This window comes from Cydia splendana, chromosome 8 (genome assembly GCF_910591565.1).
Source record: "Cydia splendana chromosome 8, ilCydSple1.2, whole genome shotgun sequence".
Taxonomy (NCBI): Eukaryota; Metazoa; Arthropoda; class Insecta; order Lepidoptera; family Tortricidae; genus Cydia; species Cydia splendana.
The window spans coordinates 5777488-5804109 of record NC_085967.1 but is presented as its reverse complement, the minus strand read 5'-3'; the positions used below and the strand labels follow the sequence as shown (position 1 = coordinate 5804109).

General features: G+C 35.5%; 1 protein-coding gene across 1 annotated transcript in view; it reads left to right on the top strand.

Annotated features, from left to right (window-relative positions):
* The window catches only part of LOC134792739 (uncharacterized), a 123575-nt gene that overhangs the window by 8747 nt on the left and 88206 nt on the right, over positions 1-26622 (top strand). The window contains exon 2 of the mRNA XM_063764038.1: positions 24607-24891. Within this exon, the coding sequence (XP_063620108.1) occupies positions 24607-24891 (285 nt within the window). The remainder of the gene's footprint in view (positions 1-24606; positions 24892-26622) is intronic.

Sequence of the window (26622 nt, the reverse complement as noted above, 5' to 3'; positions counted from 1 at the left end):
TCAAATTTGTAAACATTAGTACCAACACTGTTAAAACTTTTAAGTCCGATGGCACTAAACGTAACGTCACCATTGTATTTACGTCAAACAACGTCAAACGAGAATAATGAACGAATAGAGTCCCTTTGGTACATTTTAATAGGTATTACTGTACAGAAAAATCAAAGTAATAAATGAAACAAATTCAATTTGATCGGGAGTTCAAATAAAATTAATTCATGGTAACAACCCTTGTAAGTTATCATAAAACAAATTTATTTTTAATAAGTAAGCATTCGTCTTTAAATACTATTTTCCTTGAAATAAATTCAACTTATTAAATAACTGTGTATTTTAGATCTACATAATACTCTTAGCGCTTTAGTTCTTTGCAATATAGTGCACGGGGACATTTAGGTCGCTACTGGTACTGATTGGTTATGGTCTTTATCAAAAAATCCTGTGGTTGTCACTGTGTTCAGACAGGTTTAGCATTTACAGTTAGTCGATGACCTTATTGGTCGTGTATATGTCGGAAACAAGGAAATGGGCTGAACACACAAGTGCCGTTTTGCCTTTGTTTAAAACTGCATCACCCCTATCTCTTACTATAATAGCAGTCCACTCTGCACGTCGCATAGGTTTTCTTGGAAATCTTGAATTTAAACATAATATTATATGTTACGAATTCCATATAAAAATAAAAAAGTATTAACCTCACATCGACTCATTAGATTTTTGTTCCTTCACATCCCTTCTTTGGTACTAACAAAATAATTTATTCAAAACCATGAAATTACCACCAGATTACATAAATTATGTAATGCTATCCAAAGCACTAACCGAAAGAAATACATTCCATGCTTTTGCCTTGTTTTATCATTGTTATTTTTGCATATTTTAACGACATTGTTGACAACTTCACATTTGAGCGGTCCATACAAGACTAAACGAAAAAGTAACGCGTGATCTGTTTTAACGTTACTTTTGCGGGGCCATTTTTTGCGGCTGATTGGGTATCCAGTTCTTATTCTATATCAATGAGTCTAGCAGTTGAAATTTTCACACATGATGTATTTCTGTTGCCGCTATAACAACAAATACTAAAAAACAGAATAAAATAAAGATTTAAGTGGGGCTCCCATACAACAAACGTGATTTTTGACCGAAGTTAAGCAACGTCGGGCGGGGTCAGTACTTGGATGGGTAACCGTTTTTTTTGCCGTTTTTGCATTATGGTACGGAACCCTTCGTGCGCGAGTCCGACTCGAACTTGCTCGGTTTTTTTATCACCTATATATGATTTAAATTTGTATTCAATGTGCGACCAGCCTTACTCATAAACGAATGAACGAAAAAGGGATGCCTAATGTTTTCAGCGAGCTATGAACCCGTCTCCTTTACGTAACCTTAACTCCAGAGAGATTCATTAACAATGTTACTTAGTAAGTAAATTTACTTCTACATTAAATTAGGTAGGTAGGTAAGTTTGTGGAATTGTGTTCATTATGTTTGGCTAAAAGTTTGACACGCCAGATATGACACAAGTTTCGTAATTAAACTCGTGTTTGGAACGGTAGGTATGATTTTAGTTATCACCCTTGTAGCAAAATAACAGTTAAACCATATTTGTCTTTTAGTTATCACGTAGCCCGTATAACGAATTAACATTGAAACCATATTTGTATAAAACGTTATATGTATATAAAATTATTTACACATTATTAATTACTTAGTTTCATATAATTAGTGTTGTTTTCATGAAGCGAAGCCTGCACTAAGTAAACCACATCTAAACAGCAATCTTAGCAGATCATTAGTGTAGGTATTTTGTCCTTCCCACTTTGGGTCTTTCGGCACGTGTTTGCTATTCAAGAACGTTTCTGCCACCGTTGTCAATAGTTCTATGAGATATAATATATGTCCTCGCCTAGTATAAATAAGTTAATGTGGTACCTATTTGACGTTTCATTACACCAACATCAAATACTGTGCCAACTAATCAACAACATCAAACATCTAAAAGGAAATATTTACCTCATGTAGCCGAGGCTTTCTAATACGATCCCTATTATACCTAAGCTAAATACACTTATATTTATACCACTCAACAATATCATTGTAAAATCAATCAAGTTCACAAATACTTAAAGTTCACATTTCATTAACCAAGTATGCGGTGGATATTATGACGTCGTCGGTTAAGACCAAACGCAGCGTGAACGTCTCAAAACAGCGTGAGTTATGACAAGCCACTGAAGGTAAATTATATATCCAAGTAAGTAAAACCTCGGGAATTTTGCCTCATATTAAATACCATTGAGAATGCCGTTTCGACGACGCATGAAGGCTTAAATAAAGTGACTATGTTTGTCACAGAATTTTCAAACGACGTAATTTTACGACAATAATTTTTCTTTTCTTTATTTACGATATTTATAGTTATTGTCAAGTAAGTTTTTGAAGTGAAAACTTCTTTAGCGGCACTGTGCACTTTTTGTGATGGGGAAAAAAAGTTAAACTCGTAACAGGTGTTAATATAACTGTAGTACTCACAGTAATGTGCTTAGGGGTTTCAAGTAATGCGACGAAATAACGCTAGATGGCGTTAACCTCAATTATACATAGAGCTGCAGACATTTTGCACTAGATGGCGCTGTTATTAATATGTTGAGTTACAATGTCGTTGAGTTTTCACTTCTGCCGGCACTCCCGGAGTGCAATCCCTTGTTTTTTTTTTATATGTTTGTTGTATGTTTGTTTGTTGTGTTTTTTGTGCTTACCTCGCGATATATTACATGTAAATAAAGATTATTAGGTATACCTACGTAATTTACTAGGCCCAAGGCTATGCTTTCAAGGTTTTTTTCACATTACACCACGAAAGTTAATAAATGAACATTCACGCAACACAAACTTTCAAAAGCATTTTATTATTGTTTAATTTCCACTTCATTAGATTTTCTTTGGTACTAAGCTAATGAAAAAATGTTGGAAAACTTTTAAACGTTACTAAAATTCCCTTGATATTTTGTTTGTTCAAAGAAATGAGTTGTGAAGCGGCGTCTTGTATTAAACAAGTATTTAATTAGTACCTAACATTTTGCTGAAGATATGTACATATTTGAAAAAGAGCTCTTAGTTACAAAATGGAGTAAAAAACACTCATAGGTACGTAACTTTTAAGAGTTATTTTCATATAACAAAGAACAAAAATATATATGAACTTGTATGGTTCTTTTCCAATAAAATTCTATGAGGAACGGAATGGATTTTGGGTCAAGCTTCGCGACAAAGTTTTGAGATTGTCAGACCAATTTCTCGGCGTGGGGATTATGATAATTGTATCGACAATTCTTGCAATGGCTTTGTATATTAAATTCTTTCTACCTAAAAATAACGTAAAAGTATATATGTAATATTATGTGTGTGCAAATATACTTAGTATAATTACATGCGTAGGTACAGTTCCACCAGTCTAGTAGCATGTGGTATTATTTATTCGCAAGCGTAACGCGTGATAATTGAAATCTAACTGGTATCATATTTTCTGAATACGCTATCAGTAGGCACCATTAATTAGTGAAACCTTATATCGTAACACACAGTAAATAATTACTGTTGAAACCGAAATAAAACAGTCTACGTAGCTTTAAGACCTAAATTATACGCCAGCCGGTTTTCATTACATATTTCAAGGGTTTAAAATGCAATAATAACGGCCGACGGTTTTATAGGCACATAAACATAAAAAAGAGTAATCCAGTCCTCGCTTTGTTTTTATAAACCGCGCTTTGATATTAGACCGAGGTTATGTAGTTCGTAGTAAGATAGGTATTCCCGCTAACTTCATAGGGAATAAAACGGTACACGGCGGGAAGAAGTTGATAACTCGAGATATTTTATTGAAGAAATTTGAACTTAAAATAAAATTACATAAGGTTCAAATTTCTTCAATTTTTCCCTGACAGTCCCCTTTTCATTCATTGAAAAACGAATTCATTGAATTGTTGGATCAGCAATTATGGAGAATTATCAGCGTTGATAACAGGGGCCATGTCTGGTCTCATTGTGAAAGAGTTTGGGTTGAATTTCGAACACTAGACTATTACCCCCTTATTCATACGATTTTACGGGCCTGATTTAGTTAAATTATGTTTCATCCCTTCCTTACAAATGCATAATTCAAAATGACAGATAAAGGCAAAGGCCAGTAACGCGTTTATGAATAACGCCATTACAATTTACCGGAAAAACTTATATTGTCAGTGAGTCATGAGTGTCATGAGGTCATGTCATGACACACTTTTAGTCAAATAAATAAACTACCTATCTATTATTTTTTTTTCAATTTCGTATCATCTGTATTTTTATAAGCAATAAAATTCAAACAAAAGATTAATTTCGGCTTGCTCCGGCTGTCTATGACGTCACTCACAGCTTTGTGAATCGGACCGCAACGAATTGTTCCCAGAATATCAGGGGGTTTAATATCGGGCTCCTTAAAAAAGAAAACCCCCGTAAAGGCATTCGTTTCATTTTGCGGATATTTGGATTCTGGAGAGCTTTCATTGGTGTTTCGAAGGTGAGATTACTTCTCGAAAGGTATATTTTATGAGTACCTATTTACCTAACCTACCTGTATTAAACAGGGTAGTTGAATTCCAAGGATTTTTTACGTAGTAATTAATAACGTGATTAATGTCCGGTTAAATATACAGTACATACATAAACATAATTATAACCTATCACTTTCTTGGACCACACTTCACCTACAACATTGGTACCTAACTAGATAATCATTCGAAGAGTTAAAAAAAATTACGTAGGTACTAAAAATCTCATTGTTTTTGTAAAAATTTACACGTAACTTTCTAAAAATTTACACGTAACTTTCTAAAAATTTACACGTAACTTTCTAAAAATTTACACGTAACTTTCACATCTCAGTGTAATGTGTATCACAAAATGCTTGGTTTTTACTGTACGGTCACTGTTACTATCGTCCGAAGTAACTCCCATCAAAAAAGTGCGAAGTAAGAACAAAAAAACATGTCCCAAATGCAAATTTACTTTATTGTGGGGGATAAAGTAAACATAAGTATATAGCAACTCGTGAGATCAACCACAATATAAACAACATGCTCAGAATTACAAGTAGGTACCTTCCCACCGTTGTTTGCCTACACACGTTTGATTAAGCATCAGACTTCAGAGCCAACATTGATCAACTTGAAGGATGTTTTGACATTGAGAGCGATTGGGAACACATGGCCGTTTAATCGAGGGTTGGAACAATATTATGAGCATCGTTTGCGTTACTTGGTTTGCTTACTAGTACTTTCGGCCCGATACGAACTTTAAGACACGTCAATTAATAGATTCATTCATTTTTTTTAAATTATGGCTTGAGCCCATTGGGGCTATTTCGCCAGTATCAAGGTCGTAGTAGCAGGGTAATACGATTGAAATTGTACGGTTAGTACAAGACAGACGACAGTGTACGGTGATTTAGCTCTTGTAAAGCGATAGCGGACTTTACAAGAAACACGTGGACAACCGGCCGTTGACTCCAAAATGATGGTTAAACGTGCTTCAAGATTAATTATCCATTCACTGCACACTACCACATTAGTTTACTGTATAATAGGCTATCGATATTACACTTTAAACAATATTAATAAGCAAAAAACAAAGCAATTGATCACGACGCGTGACCATCAAGATGGCGCTCGAACCGGAAGACCAATTAATAGATCTAGAAATAATATGGATTAGATGTGTCAGTGTCAAATGTGACGTTTCTTTAAACAAAAACGTCGTTTTTGACACTAACACATCTAATCCATATCGTTTCTAGATCTATTAACTGACGTATAATCGTAAGTTTGAATCGGGCAGTTTGTTCTTTTGCAGAAAACCTCAACCGCAAGTCCCGCGCGCATTTATTTTAGCGCACTTGTACTAGTACAAATTAAATTCAAGTTAAGAACTCTTCTAGATATACATAAAAGTAAGTTTAAAATTTTAAAGCGCAATTGGAATGTGTCTTAAAATTAATTTCCTTTTTCGACCACTGCGAAAAAACAAACAAGAAAACACGCCTACGTGACAGAGGGTGCGAGCCCCGTTCAGGCTCCTACCTAGTCCAACATATATCGCTTGCCATCCAGCGCGGTAATGCCGCTAGTATCTTTGGCACTTTTGGGCTGGGTGGGGGTCGGAATGAGGCTGATAGTGTAAGTAAGTAGGATTGTATTTCAGTAATGTGTTTCGATTTTAAGTTAGGACTATTATTTTAGGGTATATGTAAATTGTTAAGTAGATTTTAAGATTGATTTTGAATGTAGGTACCAATAATTTTGTGGCTTTGAAAATAAAATATTGAAGATTTAACAAGAAAATAACCAGTTTCAAGAGTCGAAAGATCCGGTCATTTTACCTATATACTTATACTCGTAAATGCAACGCTTATAAAAAGGATTTTAGACATTCTATTCAATTTTATCAAGGGATTAAAGTAACCTTCGCGAAAGCTGCTCTCGCACAAAGAAATTGTCCTAAAAACACGAGTAATCCAAACACGACGGATATTAATGGAGCGAGTCTCACATTTTCATTTTTACTTCCAGAAACTCTTATCGCGGTCGATTTCCGTTATTGAAAAACAGTCTTTGCTGCGTACAAGGTACGCTTCATATTTCTAAAGGGCATGAGAGTCAGATATGCTGTTAAGTAAAACCGCATATTTCCCTGCGGTATTCGAAGCGTTCCGTATGAATTCATCGTTCACGCAACGCAGGTCAGTCAACATTACATCAGCAGTATTTTGAAAAAGATACATTATAGCGTTTTAATCCATTAAATACGCTGCTTTTTCGCTGACATATCTATTATTTGTATGCTCTATTTATTATACACCGTGTTTTTATTGAATTCCGTTAACTTCGGGGTATAGTTAAGTACGTTTATAAGAACTAAATGGCATAGTTAATTTTCAAAAAACAAATTTTTTTTTGTTTTCTTTTTAGTTTTTTTTTTGTTTAAAAAGTAATTAAATGTAGCATATATCGTTGTTGTAACACAGGCATTACATTTAACTCACCCAAACAATTGAAATCTGTGACATATCAATGTCATTTCGTACATCAATCGACCGAGATTGTACTTAAGTTTAGTAGCAAATGTATGAACTCATTCTAAACACTAATCAATATGTAAGCCGGCCCTAAGGCAAGTGTACACGCTTGTAGAGGCCTTATAGGAAAAAAATAAATTATGGATTATCTCCGAAATGGAGTTACTTAGAACATCGGTGTCTTTGAGAAAGTTACTTGATTTAAGCTCAGGAATGCACCCTTGAAATTAACGGAAATCAAAAAAAACACGGTGTATAAAAATAAGTGATACCACTGCGCATTGAAACAAATATGATTAAGTTACCCCTATTCATTACATTGGTAGGTATACTCTTTGGTAAGTAATTGAAAATACAATACAATACAATACTCTTTATTGCACACCTCACATACGGGTCTATATTAATTCGCATAACGTAATACTCCTAATTCAAATTGGCATAACGTATGTTACGCATAATTTCTAAATTGCATAACATTATTCCGCATAACTGAGTACGCATAATGTTAATGCGCATAACGTAAATTGTCATAACGATGACTTGGGATAAATATAATAAACATAATGTTACTTTGCATAATTATTAAATGGTATAAATATAAAAGGCAAATTAATAAAAATGTAGACAGAGCGGCTCAAATTAAGGTTCAGTAGATTCAGAGAACGAAGTTTTAAGTTAATGTAGCGTTTTTTTTAGATCACAAATATCACAATACTGTTGCCAAAAATGTTATTAGCAATCTTGCGGCCTTTTCTAGGGACTTGAGCGATTCGAATCCTGAGTTTTTGACTTTTGCTAGATAAAAAAAAAACACTAAAATAGGTCTAAAATGCACTTTAAAAAAATATGGACAAAAAAATCAAATTTATAAAAGCTTTTTTTAATTATTTCTAAATATTAAAAACACCTAAAATTATTTAAATAAAATAAGAACACGAACTTACTACGCCTTAATAATGTTTTACAGCAAAAAGAATATTATTTGTTACAAAAGCTTCGCTTCGTTTCGCTCGATCCTGCAACCTAACCTAACCGAGTTGGTTTTGCCTTGATCCATCTAATTCTCTTGCTTTATTAAATTATGCTAATTCATTTTATGCAAAATAAAGTTATAGTTAATAATGTTATGCATATTTAAATTATGCGGATACATTCTTATGCGCAATAAGTGATATGCTTTTTTAATGTTATGCCTGTTTAATGTTATGCACAATTATGTTATGCCAAAACTGTTATGCGAATTCATATTATGACAATTAATGTTAGGCGTATTAAGGGGCACCCCTCACATACACGTAGTTTACAATAAATGTACAATAACATAAACAAAGACAGAGGTAACAACAGGCGGTCTTATCGCTTAAGAGCGATCTCTTCCAGACAACCAAAAAATCAAAATAAAATCAAGATACAATAAAAAATAACATTGCATAATTTTATTACCTATAATAGGTATGTTGTTTGTTTTAACTACACAAACTAGATGACGATATCTAGAAGTTTTTTTCTAGATACCGATATTCTATATAAGAAGTTGCTTATGTATAATATGCATTGGGTTTAGGCTTATAATTTTTAAATGTAACTTGAAACTTACTTGATTAAAGTTATAGAACTCTAAATTCGAATTATTCATTTACGCATAACATACCACAATAAACAAGTAACAACCGACATGTGAAAATTATAACACCCTCTGTAATCATAATACGAGACTATATGAGCAAAATTTCACTTCCAAAAGACTCCACAAAAGCATGATTACGCGGAAACTCATTGTGGAATTATACGTTACTCTGAGTTTGAAACCCTTCGAGTCATGACGTCATGAATACTGAGATGGCAGCCACGCTAATCTAAATAAAGCGACCAAGATTGCGATGCGATGAGGAAATATTTTGAGCTGTTGACTTGTTTACTCTGGTAGAGGTGGCGGGGTTTTCAGTTATGGATTGAATTAACTCTGTTACAAAAATAGCCGTTTAGCTCGGTGGTGAACTGAGATGGCTTTGAAGTTTGATTACATCCTTTTTCTAGGTACAACCTTTCTGCCCTAAGGCTGACTGGTAGAGAATCTCTCATGGCATTAAGTTCTCCTTTCGTATATTAAGTTTTTCTTTTGTGCAATAGTTAACGAACGGAATAGGATTTTGGATTAATTCTGGGCTTTAAGTTCTCGATTAAACTTGCTGGCAAGATGCATACTATTGCATAAATAGGTATTTTTTTAATAGCCTATTTTGTGTCCCACTGCTGGGCAAAGGCCTCCCCTTTCTTCCGCCACTCGTCACGGTTTGGTGCATGTTCCCGCCAGTCGCTGCAAAAATCTTTAAGGTCATCCCGCCATCTCTTTTTTGGTCTGCATCTGCCCCGGTTAATGTTATATTGATACAAAATTTCTTGATGATAAATTACGTCTCGCCCAGTTGCGTCAAGGTATTTTTATTGCTGTTATTCACTGTTATTGACAAATGTTATTCACAAATGTTGATTGAATTTTATACAAAATATACCAACGCCGTTACATGTAAACTTATTAATGTTAAATACAACCGGATCACAACAAACACAAAGCGCTGTACAAGTTACGAGTATAACTTACTTAGTTGTTGATGTTGTACCCATCGGATCAAATGCACTAGAAGCAATCGAAGTTACGACCCATTTAATTTAACTAGGCAACTGGGTATCTTCGCGAATCTGTTGGCACTAACTTATTCTTAACTTTCAGTCTGACCTAATTTCTGATAGTCGATAGACCCGATCTTCGAATTAGAAGGCTACGCTTCGAACTTAAAAGATCATTGTAAGCTGAGAGGGGAAGAAATTTGGAATTCCGGTCTTTGATGTTGGTATCGACTTACAAAGGTGACCCACTCGATTAACGGTATTGAAAATGATTCAATTAACGTGCCCGACACAGCTCCAATAATCGACAATTTCAATCATAATGTCATAGCAATGATGGTCTTAACATGTCGATTATAGGGGTGTTTACGTTACGATGAACAACATTTTAACTTTTTTTTTTTTTATATGCTTCTTTGCGTAACTAACCGGTGGTCCATGTGCCATTTTATACAATAATGAGGACTTCCGTTGTTATCTTTTATGAGTTGCGTTAGTTTTACTTTTTTTTGATTTAGTATATTTTATGCAACTCTTAGCTGTAATCTATATTATGTTAAATAATTCACCAATTGACTTACATATAAGTGTAGGGCATCGTGTCTTGGAAAATAGGATGATTCAAAAATATAAAGTTACAAAAATATAGTCGACAAGGTTTCTTTTTAATCCATAAACATTATTAGTGTAAACTCTATATAGCGACACTCGACGGACGTTTTTTGACGCTATAGAGAGTTCTCGTTATACATATATAGATTAATTAATATGGAAATAAAGCAACTATAGCCAATCATTGTCGACTTTATAAGGAGTGAATCGTTATATCGAGTGACGTTATATGGAGTTTACACTGTGTTTTGTGGGTGATAACTGGCTATTTGTTATTAATTTCATTCTTCTTAGTTACTCTAGTATTTACGAGAAGATGAGTAACAGGATCGTTACTATCAAACTATATATATTAGTATCTGAGCTCAGGTGAAGACAGCACTTAAGTACAACAGTGCGCGATTTCGGTCAAAATCCCAACGTCCCTGAAGTGTGCTTGCAGATTATTGGTATTTAGGCCCGAAGTTCGGGAAGGAAACGTTAAGGGTCTATCGTAAATTAAACCCTCAGGAGTAGGTTCCCGAATCAAGCTTATGTGCACTCAAGCAGCTACAAACGGTTTCAAATGCTTAAGATATTTTGCCAACATTACATGTTTTTTCTTTTTTACCGAATACATTTATTATCATTTATTTTTATTCCACCTTACAACATAATAATGCCTGCCTGCGATAAGACCGCCTGTCGCTAACTTTATTTAGACTGTAAATCTGTTTATGAAATCGTTTTTTTTTCATTCGTTAATTTCTTTCATTAAAGAACTTACGTATTATCACTTTAATCTATATTTTTATACCTTTAAACGAGCAATTCTTGTTTATATATTTCGGGGATCCCGGAAACGGCTCTAACAATTTCGTTGAAATTTGCTATATACGGGTTTTCAAGGCCGATAAATCGATCTAGCTAGGTGTTATCTCTGGGAAAACGCGCATTTTTGAGTTTTTATATGTTTCCCGAGCTTTGCTCGGTCTCCGAGATATTTTATATTAAAGTCGAATTAAATCAAGTAAAATGATATATTTGATGTAATCCTAGTACTCTTCGATCATGTCGTAATTATCGACGTGGTAGCGTTATAATGACAAGTTTTACCTGTTTCTTCCGCACTGTGTTAAAAACTAACGTCTGCTTTATCAACTTCGATAACTGCGACCATCACACGCCCGCAGGGCACTACTTCTTTAAACTTTCCTCTCGCGGAAGAAAACCAAGGTACATTACTACGAAGGAATACATTTGTTTACATTACGGGCCCGCCCTACATGTCGCACGCGTTTTATTTCGAATGTAATATTTACCGGCCTTGCCCTCGCTCGGTATTCAAATTTCATGCTATTTGCCTCTGTGTACTTGGCGTTGTTTTAATATCCGCACGGAGATATTGTGTGTGGCTTTAATAACGTGGTGTGTGCTTATTTAAATTGAAATTTTCTTCGTTTTATACAGCCACGGGTTTATTCTTTTATAAACTTTATGTACCTAGCAAAACAAAGGTATTGTTAAAATATTCGCGCAATTTGACATCAGTGATTTTACGAACGCAGTTTACAGACTTATCTCAGAGACAACAATTTGAATATTTTATACTTATTCTGAATGACTTTCATTAGTTATAGGCAAGTTTCGAGATGGGCCATTATGTGATTGACCCCGTACTTAAAGTTTCTAGAACTAAGTCAATACTCAGCATTAAACCTATTTTCAACTTTAGCATGGAAAATATGTAATGCTGAGTAGAAAGGCCTTAATATTGCTAATAATTAAAATATACAATTTAAGGAAAAACAATTGATTTAAGATAGAGGCAGACGAGGGGCAGTTTTATTGCTAAAGTGGCTCTTCCAGACAACCTTAGGCTTTGGGTATACTAGTGCCTTTTTAGAACACTAAACTGTGATTAGGCCACTTTATTTTGCTTATTAATTTACCACAGTGCACATTTACTGAGCTGTCTGAACTCAGGGCTGATTTAGACGGCGCGCGAACTCGCATGCGATTTTAGCTACATTGCGGACTGTTGGTTACGTCCAATTTAACCGACCGATCAAAACCCGCAATATAATGAAACTCGCATCGTCTAAATGAGCCCTAACTATTCAAGCATCCATGGTATCCTAAGCCTGCAAATGCTTGCCGCTAATCAGCATTCCTATTCATGGATGAAGCTATGCATGCTAATATCAGCTGAACGTCGCTACACGCTGGTTCGGAGAGTAAAGGATTTAGATATTGTAATTTAGTCGCATCTTTGTCATACTTACGGACGTATTTCTACCCATATAAGCCCAATAACGGTACTTATATCAAAAACAAATTTTGAAAATGGAACTTTAGGATATATAATTTAAGGGACATGTTTGCATCAATTTTTTTTGCATTTGTAATATGTAGGTACCGCTAATTAGCTTGGTTTTTTGGTTTATATCACTAGATAACGGTTTTAACTTTGTGTCCTTGTATTTTGTTATTGTTATGCTATAGTTATTTAGTTATTGGCCACTATATAGTAATTTGTTAGGGGTTGCCAATTAATTGTGTGTGTGTGTGTGTGTGTGTGTGTGTGTGTGTGTGTGTGTGTGTGTGTGTGTGTGTGTGTGTGTGTGTGTGTGTGTGTGTGTGTGTGTGTGTGTGTGTGTGTGTGTGTGTGTGTTGTTATGTAGTGGCCAATAAGTATAGCAGTCACCCTATGTAGTTACTTTTCCATTGTGTTATGTCGCATTATTTGTTACGACGACCACTTACTGATTTAACCGATGGTCCATGAAGCCAATGAGCTTAGGTTAAAAAAATGTCCTAAATCTAACGAAGGCATTTAACACTTGCAACAAGTTAAATACTTGTATTTAGGTAAACAAAAATCGATCAGGAGCATGTTTGTATATTTTTTATATACGAAAGCATTTGCAACTAACAACTGCAATGTAGAACGAAACTAGAAGAACGGATTCTTGCTCACCCAACGGATGTGACGTGAAAGCGTTCTGGGCCAGTCAGCGGCAGATGTCAGCGCAGTTGACATTTCCGCGCCCGTCACGCGCGCTGACAAGTTTCCAATAAGGAGCCCGGTCGTCTCTTATGACGGGTCTAGGAGATCTATGGACGATAAATTGGGGAATTGTATAGAACACGAGATAAGGTGAAATTTCAATCATTTTAGATATAATAAATATATATCACCAATACAGCCGAACTAGGATTTCTTTTGTACCCATCCTATACCATTGTCATTACAATGTTTAGGTACTTTATATTTACACACCAGTAAAATAGACACTACAGATGGCACTTTTAGGAAAATTACATACATAAATAATAAATGGGATTCTTCAAGAAGCGGGTATTTAGGGTTCTCAAAGGTCGGCAACTCTTAAGTGGCTCCTGTGATGTTGCTTATGTCCATGGACGACTATGACCGCTTCCCATCAGGCGGCTCGTATGCTAGTTGGCTGATTACAACATAAAAAAATTATGAATTATAAAAAATAACAACTACCTCCATAAATTTCAAGGTGGATCATAATTATTTTATTTGAATAACTAAAGATATATAAAAATAAATGTGAATAAAATAATGGTCCTAAGGTTAGTCTCAAAAACGCTCATTTTTCAATCCAAATAACTCCTGCTATGCTCCTATATTGTTCCTATTATTCAATAATTATATACCTACCTAGTTTCCTATTTCTACTTTCATACTCGTACAACGAACGAGGAAGTGCTGCAAATTGTTGGAGAGAAGAGAAACCTACTAAGGACCATAAAGAATAGACGAGGCAAAATGATAGGTCACTTGATAAGACACGACACTTTCTTTAAAACTATATTAGAAGGCAAGATCGAAGCTAGGAGAGCAAGAAGAAAACCACGAGCAAGCTATACACAACAACTAAAAGCATAAGCAAATGTCTTACAGGGACCTAAAGAACCTGGCCGAGGACCGCGAAAACTGGCGCATACTCCACCGACAAGAGCCATGCTCTTAAATTATGATGATGATGACTCTTACAACTAGGGAACATGTCATATGAAAAATCAAGCCTGACACTTTCACAACTACTACAAGACACTTTAAGAAAAAGTGGCTTCGAATAAGTCTTCCGAGCATTTTGATTATTCAATCTCAGTCGGGCAATTTTGCCGGTAAATCGAAATGTGAAGAAACGTAAAAATATGTAAATGAGTTTCGTGCAGAAGACAATCCCTATTGTCGAGATGCTCTATAATTTCCTCTGGGAGTCTGTGAGGCCGGCCTCTAAGGGCTAGGTGTTGATTTGGAAATTGCTCTTCACGCGGATTTGAAGGTTGGATAAATAAAAATATCATAAATTGCAATTGTTTTTAACAAACGTAGATTAGTTTTGTTGTTCTTATTTTATCCACTGGCTAATAAAGTGATCAGTAAGAAAATTACTCAAGTCGAGAAAGAAAAACGACATGTTTTTTTTTTAAAGAAGCGTTAAAATTGCTGTGATAGGCATAAATTGGCATCTTCATTGTACCTCCATATATATCTATTTTTAGTAATGTTAGAAGATTAAGAAATAGTTAACGGTTAAGTTAAACCACGTTTGTCTGTTCCAAACTAACTAAGTAGTTCCTAAATGTTTAGATAAAAACTAGGTTGAGCTTCTTCTTTTACTCAAAACTATTTTCACAAAGTGCCATGGTGGGAACTAGGAATTACAAGTGGTTAAATTCATGTTGATGTTGGTTAAAATATAACTTATACAGGTTATCATAAATAGTACCATAACCATAAACAATAATAAGTGTTTTTTACAGATGTGATAATAATGGGGTTGGCCGGTGGAAGTTTTTAGCAGATGGCGCCATCATAGCTTGCCCCGTCAATCCCCAGAATTGTGTCAAATGTTTGTTTTTTTAATACCCTGGATGCCAGCTCTTTAAGCCAAATCTCATAGAAAAAGGGGCAAGCTATGATGGCGCCATCTAGACAAACCTTTGACAGTTGCCAACCCCATTCTGTCTGTCAGTGACCTCTTTACGCTTAACTAATAATTGGTATGGCGATAGTTTGAGGCCCGGGAAAGGATATAGGGTAGTTTTTATCAATTATCATCATCACGCAGACGGAGTCACGTGCAGAAGCTAGAAAACCTTTAAACGTATGTTCACGAATTGCAAATGCAAATGCTATCTACACCTCCAATTTTCTTCAACTGCCCACTTAGTTACAAAGTCCCTGAAATAATGCGATCTCGTTCACTTCCTCGTGTGTCGCTGTAATTTCCATCTGGCCTGGCGTCGAATTAGCATCCAATTTGCTTAAATGCCGTTAATACGAGCCTAACGCGTTAAATCCAACTCGTTATATTCAACTCGTTATGCCACTTTACTCTTTACATTTTAACATTTTATCCAGCGGGATTATTTCTGTTACGCTTCAAAGTATTAGGTAGGTAAGTACACTCAAATATCAATTTTGTGAACATTATATTTAGAATACTCGCTTTATAAAATTTTGGAAACCGTTGTCTGCGTATCTGGTAAATATAAATGTTTTGAAAAGCTAACGAATGTAGTACAATTTTATTGTGTCTTCTTTGTTTTTTTTTTACCCGATTTTTAGGACAAAACCCGTAATTATATTTTGCACACAAAACTAACAATTTTATTGCAGCTTTAATTGGTTTTGTTACATTCATTTTTTACCTTCAGTTTTTACTATTGTTAGTCTAAATCGAATGTAAATTATAAATATTGTTTTTTGTTATGGTTATTTCAACTTATAACCAATTTCAGAAAACATAAATTGAATGTTCATTGCTATTAATTTTTTCTACTTATCGATAAGTTAGTTCAAATCTAGTTTAGTTTCAATCTTCCTATCCTACTTCTATTGCATAGTGATTAAAAAATAAATAAATACTCTGAACTCTTTTTAAGAAAATATACCTAAACACATTTCATTCTATAATCGCTACAACGTCAACGCAACATCCTAAGGGACTTGTGGTGCCACCGCTCATCTACCATATGCTAAACGGTGCAGGTGACATGTAAAATGCCGCATCCCTACGAGCAATGAAAACGGATCACTTTGCATAAAATGTTTGTACAATCTAACCCATTTTCATTGGTTAGTCTATTTATAGGCCCTTGTCAGATCGAAGGAGTGATAAGCCAACCGCGATCTGTAGGTATTATGCGAGATGAAAGCGCGCGTCAGGTTTGGGATCCTTTGAATCTATTTACAGGTGACGTGGCAAGTTATTACGTGACGGTATAATGACTACTGTACTTGGAGCTCAATATCAAAATGATGTAACGGGCGTATGAATATTGAATTGGCATTATAATTGTGGTGTCAATTTAATGCTATATAGGTCTATAAAACTAGTGGGAATGTAGTTTGTTAAATAATTCATGATAAATGACGAATTAGAACACGACACTAATCTAACATAATTAACCGTAATGTCCCATTAATAATACCCAATAATCCAATTGGCATTTGAGACAGTGTTCCGACAGCTTAAACTTAATTACATACTATTTGTACTTCATACATTATGAATGCTTTAAATGCCTTACTAAACTAGTCATATTTATTTGCTATATGACCGGGTTGAAAAGTTTTGTTTGGTGCGAATCGATTTGAAGTTTACTACTTATTAAAAAATATTTCCCGTTGAGTTACCAAAATCACATACGTTTTCGTAAATCAGAGGAAGACCTTTTAGGACACGCGGTGAAATTGCGCTTCTAGTGTACATAATAGGGAACTCCACCAAACCAACAAATTTTATCGTAATCTGACAAAAGATTGATAATAAATAAAAAAAATCGGCCCAGCATTAGAGTGAATTCAGCGTCTTTAAGCCGTAGCAACAAACATGCTACTCTGTAGCACCAAAGAATGTAGTTAATATCTACTACGGAGCGTAGCATGATCTACTCTTTGGTACCAAATTATTTAACACATTCAACACCAAGAACCCGACTGTCGGGTACACTGTTCGTAGCGACTACGCGCTACATATGACGAAACCGTGGCTACGCGCTACGAGCGTAACCCGTAGCACTTAGTGGTATTGAATGTGTTAAAGTATTTAATTTAATATTCACGTATATTTATTATTGTCGGGAAATTGAGCGCATTACAGCACATTTCATGGCAAGTTTAACGACTTTTACTTTGTAAATCAAGAACAATATCAACGTCTACAATTTTGTAAATGACTTGCATTATCTACGTGAGAGTATAATTTATTGCCTACGTTGCGGGATTTGAACTGTCTTCGCGTTCCAATTGTATGTAAGTCTAACCCTCACAAAAACCAGTGCAACTGTGACCTCGAGGCTAGTAATGAATATGTGTAACTGGGGGTCGCATTTATACTATTTAATGTGCAACATTAACAACCCTTAAGGCAAAGTTAATAACCCAACTTTCAACCACCGCGATATAAACAATGGAATTTCTCGCTACTTCTGAGACAATTTGCTCATAAAAGTTTGCTGAAAACTCAAAGGGTACACAGAAATTTTAGAAGATTCTGAGGCGAATATTGTTTTAATGATTCATTTATTCGGTGTAATTGTGAGCTCGGGTCCAGAACCGCGAATAATAATGAAGTTTCAAGTAGTTTTTGAGAAATTGCGGGATTTAGAGTTCGTGCAACAATAGCGAAATGCGTTTTGTTTGCACTATGTTGGAAATAAATAAACGAAAAATGTTATGTACTTACACATGTAGATGTTCTCTTTGATTTTTTTTATAAAACCTTTCATATGATTTTCTAACATTTATTCCAATACAATTTGTTACATTTGTCATATACAAGCTTCATTCGACAGTTACTTCAAAGATGAATATAGTCAACCGTTAACCGTTTGTAACCAAAAAAACTCAATGCCTACTAATGTTTACTCGTTTAGAGATTTTTTTCTGCAACGTCAATCATTAAAATGCAGTGAAGAACCGAAAAAGAAACCGTCAGCACACAATTTGTAACAAAATATTCACCGCACCTTGATTGGGCGCCAACTGACGGCTCCCACTCCGAGCTTAAAAGATTTATCTTTGACCAGCCTATTAATGCTCCAATACAAAGAAGAAGCATGAAAGGGTGTCATCGCCGCAGCACGGAAAGATTGATGACAGTTTCTCTCAAATATATCCATTCATATTGAGCTCGCGAATAAAAGTTTGAGCCTCGTAGTTATTGCGGGGATGAGCTGGATTTCCTTAGTTATTGAAAATTATTCCCCATTCATTGCAGTACTTGCGCGTTGGAAATTATCTTCATAGAGCTGTGAGTCTATGGGGTGGAAAAATGTGATGTTATTTATACTAAGGAACCAGAAAACATGTGCTAGTGATTGAACGTAATCCTGAAGAGGGTCGCCAATATTGTCCTATTATGAACAAGGAGGTATACTGTTCAACGTTTGCAGTACATCCTTGTTGTTGTTAGTTATGGAATGGTTTAAGTATGTGATGTACACATCGGTAACTCGTGGCATTTAGGTAGCACTTAAAAGATTAGTGATGAGCACACATCGGTAACTCGTGGCACTTGACAGTTTCTAACAGACTAGTGATGTGACAATGTTCTTCCTATACGAGTCGAGAAAAAGAAACCACAAAAAAAAATGAATTAATTAAACTAATCTTTTAAGTGCTACCTAAATGCCACGAGTTACCGATGTGTAGCTGATGTGTTTGTGATATTTGAAATTTGAAAATTAAAATTACTTTTTTGAAAATACAGCGGACACAAAATGCATGCATATTATAAACTGAAATAAATGTCATATACTAAGAAAAAGTGACCAAGGCCTCCAGTGCCCCAGGCTGGAATCGAACCAGCGTCCTCTGCTATCGCGGCAGATGCCTAAGCCACTCGGCCACCGGGTCACAGCGGCAACGGTCAAATTTTCCAAGTATATGCACTTCTTACTGAAGGCTTATGGCGTCCCCTGGCCATCTCTAAGGTAGAACAATATGGTTCGAACCTTCTAACTAGATCACTCATGTGATACTGAGCTAGCGAGAGAGATGGCGCTGCCAACAATACTAAAGTATTTGAACAAATTAAATTATTTCAGAAAAATATATTTTTTTGCATGCATATTAATATGTTTTGGCTCAATATTTTATGATAACGTAAAAAAATGATATTAATCTAATACGAACATTGCAGACGTAAGGCGGAACGTAACAAAAAACCGGACAAATGCGTGTCGGGCTCGCCCACCGAGGGTTCCGTACTTTTTAGTATTTGCTATTATAGCGGCAACAGAAATACATCATCTGTGAAAATTTCAACTGTCTAGCTATCACGGTTCATGAGATACAGCCTGGTGACAGACAGACGGATAGACGGACAGACGGACAGATGGACAGACGGAAAGTGGAGTTTTAGTAATAGGGTCCCGTTTTTACCCTTTGGGTACGGAACCCTAAAAAAAACAATAGTTGTGACTGCTTTATTACATTCACTGGTACACGGTTCAAAGCACGCAGTATCATCATGGGGCCAAATGAATCCATATTGATGAGCTGTTTTGAATTCAAATAGATTGCAGGTGCCTCACGTAGTTAATTCTGGAGCTTGAGGAATAATAAATTCGATGCCAAGGAAATTGGACTCTGTTCCCATTAATGTGGCTTAATGTAACTTACAGATTGAGAGGTTTTGGCAATGATTAGATAACAGAAGGGCACAGACATACAGTAATAATCAATATATATCATAATATATCAATAAGAAACCGAGTAACTGCAAAGTAAATATTTAGGTAAAAAAACTCGGATAAAATTCTAAAATAGGTACCTATTTTAAATTGCAATCATTGTTTATAGAAAAAAAAGTAAGAAAAACGAATTAAGAGAAATAAAAAAAATACTTTAAAGTAGTTTGCCTATTTGAAAAACAAGAGATGAATTCTTGAATTACATGATATGCACAATGGATATAAAACAAGTGTGAGTCGGACTCGCGCACGAAGGGTTCCGTACCATTAAGCAAAAAACGGCAATAAAATCACATTTGTTGTATGGGAGCCCCACTTAAATATTTATTTTATTTTGTTTTTAGTATTTGTTGCTATAGTGGCAACAGAAATACAAATACATCATCTGTGAAAATTTCAACTATCTAGCTATCACGGTTCATGACTTGGATCTATATCTGAATCCCTTAAGTCTTTTCTCCTATTTTTGCATTCCCTAATATTGTTTGTCATAATGATCAGTTGTCCACACACTCGTATACCCTAATTTTGGTTTGGGTGCGTATCATAATGAATACGAACTTTTGGTATAATTTCAGTTTACAAACGTTCAAAACGTATACTAATCTTATGTATAATGCACTAAATCTATATTTTCAATAAGTATAACATAAAAATAATATAACATACAATATACATACCCCTGTTTGGTATAACATACAAATAAACTAATTACATTTAATATAGCATTCATTATGCATATAAATTAAAATAATGAATAACATCTTATATAAGTATCTGAACAAAACATCAGTAAAATTATTTGGATAGCTCAGTATTTCATAGGTCATCGAAACTAATTACTGTCAGATAAGTAGGTTACGTTAGAACTGTGACCCCTCAGAGAAAGAAACTGCTACCAGAAAAGTAGGTTAGGTTAGGTAAGAACTGTGACCCCTCAGAGAAAGAAACTGCTACCAGAAAAGTAGGTTAGGTTAGGTTAGAACTGTGACCCCTCAGAGAAAGAAACTGCTACCAGAAAAAGAGGTTAGGTTAGGTTAAAACTGTGACTCCCCAGAAAAAAAACTGCTACCAGAAAAGTAGATTAAGTTAGGTTAGAACTGTGACCCCTCAGAGAAAGAAACTGCTACCAGAAAAGTAGGTTAGGTTAGGTTAGAACTGTGACCCCTCAGAGAAAGAACTGTGACCCCTCAGAGAAAGAAACTGCTTCCAGAAAAGTAGGTTAGGTTAGGTTAGAACTGTTACCCCACAGAAAAAGAAACTACTACCATAAAAATAGGTTAGGTTAGGTTACAACTGTTACCCCACAGAAAAAGTAACTACTAACATAAAAATAGGTTAGGTTAGGTTAAAACTGTGACCTTCCACAGAAAAAAACTGCTACCAGAAAAGTAGGTTAGGTTAGGTTAGAACTGTGACCCCTCAGAGAACGAAACTGCTACCATAAAAGTAGGTTAGGTTAGGTTAGAACTGTGACCCCTCAGAGAAAGAACTGTGACCCCTCAGAGAAAGAAACTGCTTCCAGAAAAGTAGGTTAGGTTAGGTTAGAACTGTTACCCCACAGAAAAAGAAACTACTACCATAAAAATAGGTTAGGTTAGGTTACAACTGTTACCCCACAGAAAAAGTAACTACTAACATAAAAATAGGTTAGGTTAGGTTAGAACTGTGACCTTCCACAGAAAAAAACTGCTACCAGAAAAGTAGGTTAGGTTAGGTTAGAACTGTGACCCCTCAGAGAACGAAACTGCTACCATAAAAGTATTAGGTTAGGTTAGAACTTTTACCCCCCAGAAAAATAAAAGGTAAGGTTTATTGCGTGGTATTTGTTTTGTATATTATATTATTTCAACGTTATACATTTTTATACTTATCATAAACGATATTATATGTAAAGTTCATTATACATTATAAAATTATGGAATTCATTGTTATACGTATCGCACGTTATACTTATTGCATGTTATGCCATTCAAAATTATACTAATTGAATTTATATATTCTGAGCAATATATTATAGGTTTGTATACGTTCTATTACTTACCCTTTTGGTTTCCCTATTATCGAATGACCGATTTTTTTTTGTCCTAATATGTTTTTCCCTAATGGCACTTTCCATATTGAGTATTTATCCTAATGTTATGTAGCATAATTCTTTTTTTGCCTAATTATTGTTAGGCCTAAAAATTATATATCCTAACCATCATGTTACCTAATTTTACTTAGCCTATCGTTGCTTGACCTAACACTCGTATGCCCTAATTTTGATTTCCCTAATTCGTTTCGTTTTTACAATGGTCGCAGTTCTAACCTAACCTAACCCACTTTTGTGACAGCAGTTCGTTTTTGCGAGGATCACAGTTCTAACCTAACCTAACCCACTTTTGTGGCAGCAGTTCGTTTTTGCGAGGATCACAGTTCTAACCTAACCTAACCCACTTTTGTGACAACAGTTCGTTTTTGCAAGGATCGCAGTTCTAACCTAACCTAACCCACTTTTGTGGCAGCAGTTCGTTTTTGCAAGGATCGTATTTTTAACCTAACCTAGTTTTAACAGCAGTTCGTTTTTACAATGGTCGCAGTTCTAACCTAACCTAACCCACTTTTGTGGCAACAGTTCGTTTTTGCAAGGATCGCAGTTCTAACCTAACCTTACCCACTTTTGTAGCAGCAGTTCGTTTTTGCAAGGATCGTATTTCTAACCTAACCTAGTTTTAACAGCAGTTCGTTTTTACAATGGTCGCAGTTCTAACCTTACCTAACCCACTTTTGTGGCAGCAGTTCGTTTTTGCAAGGGTCGCAGTTCTAACCTAACCTAACCCTCTTTTGTGGCAACAGTTCGTTACCATTCATTATGGAAAGTAATTGTTATGATAATTGATCAATAGGAAAAGTAACTGTTATGACAATTGATAATTAGGGCAATAGCCATTAGATCAAAACAGTTAGAGCATATTATTTTATGCCAAACGTTGTTAGGGATTTCGAAGAATATGGTAAAAAACAACCGGGCAAGTGCGAGTCGGACTCGCGCACGAAGGGTTCCATACCATAATGCAAAAAAAAAACAAAAAAAAAGCAAAAAAAAACGGTCACCCATCCAAATACTGACCACTCCCGACGTTGCTTAACTTTGGTCAAAAATCACGTTTGTTGTATGGGAGCCCCATTTAAATCTTTATTTTATTCTGTTTTTAGTATTTGTTGTTATAGCGGCAACAGAAATACATCATCTGTGAAAATTTCAACTGTCTAGCTATCACGGTTCGTGAGATACAGCCTGGTGACAGACGGACGGACGGACGGACGGACGGACGGACGGACAGCGAAGTCTTAGTAATAGGGTCCCGTTTTACCCTTTGGGTACGGAACCCTAAAAACATTAGGGATCTTGATAGTTATGGTACAAATGCTTAGGACAAATGAGTCTTAGGCTAAACGAATGAGTCTAAGGTTAGGATTATGGAAAATAATCGTTATGACAATTGATCGTTAGGGCATGTGCCCATTAGGACAAACCAGTTAAGCCAAGTGACTTTAGGGCAAACGTTGTTAGGGATTCAGAAGGACACCCCATGACTTTACAGCCTGGTGACAGACAGACAGACGGACGACCAGCAGAGTCTTAGTAATAGGGTCCTTTTGGGTACGGAACCCTAAAAATGTTATAGCTCACAAAATCGAGAAAAATCCTACCAACAGCAAATCGAATCAAGTACTCTTGGTTGTTCCCCAAATAAACGAAACGAAATTAAAAGCAAACATGACGGGGAACTACCTTGTTTACTGTACGTTTCTAATCAACCGGCACTCAGAGACCCTATCGCGAACCACGTTCGGCATGTTGCCTCTCTGCCACACTTACGTACGAATTTATAAGTGCGACAGAGAGGCAACACGTCGAACGTGGTTCGCGGTAGGCCCTCACTCCCTCAGGTTACCTTGGCTTTGTTTACTGCCTGTTTATTGTAAGGTTTATTTGTTGTGGGACCCTGCTGTGTGCTCTTTAGCCGCGGTAGCGCTTTAAGGATATTGACGTATAGGTATCTATGGACTGGCCTTACCATAGAAAACGAAGCACAGGAAGCTCAGGCCCGGTCTAACGTGAGTCATCCTTTATAATCACGAAAGATCCAATATAATATTACATCGAGATTTATAACAATTATTGTACTTGACAAATGTCATAAATGTGATACAGAAATTATGTCTAAACTTACATATTCTGTACTTCTAACATGCTTCTAACTGAATTTGGCAAAGGCCCTAGAGGATACCATTTCTCTAATATATAAATAAAGTCTAAACTTCTAGTTTATAACATAATTAGGCTGAGGGCGAGGGTCTGGTTAATGAAACAAGTTTCTCTTGCACTATATCAAGGAAAGGTCACAGGCCAGTAACACAACGTTCCATTTAGAAAGGTTTTATAATTAAAGCTTATGCTAATTATTCGAACACAAGTCGTCGTCAAGTATTCCTTACTAGTAGAAAATCAACCTTAACATTACTTGTTTCAGAATACCACATCGCTGTCAAAATCATCTTCATCATCACAATAAAACTGACCGACTGCGACGTCGTCACCGAGACTCCAAATGGCATTATCACCGGATTTCAAAGAGACTCGTACTCCATAAAAGACATTCCAGAGCCAGAGAGTTTGCCAGTACTAACGGGTAACGACACTAGATGTCGTATCTCGGAGTATCAATGTACTAATAAGAAATGCATACCGATAAACCGATTCTGCGACGGTAGTAACGACTGCGGGGATTCGTCGGATGAACCCAGGCACTGCACACGTAAGTTATATTTTATTTGATTTTAAGCCAAAGTGTTTTTAAATTATGTACATATAATTATTTATAGAAAAGCTACTTTTTCAGTTCATAGATAGATATATTATTGATTGATTGTAAGTAAGTAAATATTCTTTATTGCACCAATAATTATACATTTTACATACATGTAAAACTACAAATTGTAATTAAGGCGTAATAAGATTAATAATAATCTTATTCGGGCTGGCTACATTTAAAGAGTTAAATGCCTCTTTTTTCAGATTCATTATTTAATATTTAGGTCAAGTTCTGCGGAAATAAAACTGAATTACTGCGCCAAGTTGCCAAATTCTGGTGCCGGAATATTTAAGTAAAATTGATAGATATCCTGTCTTGGCACATTGTGAGATTAGTAAAATTATTTGCATCGATTAAGTGTAACAATGCCAAGCAACAAAATAAGCAGATGAAATGATGCAAAATTTACGTTTAAGGATAGGTATAAAATGGAGTTAAGTATTTAGAATTTACTTTCAAAATGTTTTTGTATTTATAATTATGTATTCGGGTGATTTATCCCAACTAAACATACTTTTAAATTACGGACTACTAAATTCAAACTAAATATATTCTTTAAACTGAAATAGTTACATAGCGTAAATAACAACACATTGATTATCGGTTCAACAGAAATATGTAAATACTCCCGATCTTGCATACATATCATATATTCTGCAAATAAATTAAAAATCAAAATATTTAAAAAAATTGAGCAGTCTGTATTTTTTTCTATTGTGGCCAAAAATATAAATAGCTAATCAGCATCTAACTAAACAAGAACACTTACAACCGCAAGTGTCCGCAAATGGGGAAAAATAATCGGCTTAAGTAGATCGTCGGACAGGATTGTACTTCCCAATACTTACCAAACACTCCCAGTGAACCAACATAAATCTAACTTTATTCCTGTACGTACTACGCGTAATCAGAGATCAAACGTACACTGGTTCTCTGTGAGAAGAGAATACTTTAAGTGGAAAGAATAACGTTCCAGGTGGGTCGATACGAGGAGTGCCTGAATTGGCACGACTCCGAGCCTGGCTCTGTGCGAGGCCAAATGGCCGGTCAATAATGAATACGCATTACAGCTTTACGGAGCGCTCATTACCTGCATAAAAATTAAAATAAATATTTTAAACTGGTTAACCCTTAGAATAGCCACCTTCTAGTGGAGGAAAGCAAGTAGGAAAGCGGACCCTGGCAATGGCCGGGATAACGCTCGGTAAAAAAAGAAGAGTCTTTACCGCGGACAGATTTAATTCTATGTTAAATGAAATGAAAAGTATTGTGTCGATTTTATCCTTAACAATAAATTCAAATTGTGTGGCCAATAAAAATCAATAAGCTACATTCAAAGACATTCTAATTAACGATTACTATGCAATTAAACCTTAAATGTGTAGTATGAGACAGGTTTTTAAACCTCAGGCGGCTTAGCACGGTCGCGTTTTTATCCCTTGTCACCATGCCTGTCACGTTCTAACAAGTATGTAAGTGCGAAAGGGACGCGCATAGTGATAGTCGATAAAAATGGAACCGTGCTGAGCCCGCAGGTCAGGTTATTTATAAGGTTAATTAGCAAGAGTTTTCTAGGCCCAATCTTGTCACCGGTACAGATGATAATTATACGAGTAGCTGAGATGACACGCAGAATTAAGTTTACTTTCGACTCGTAAGCTACGACAAATATTT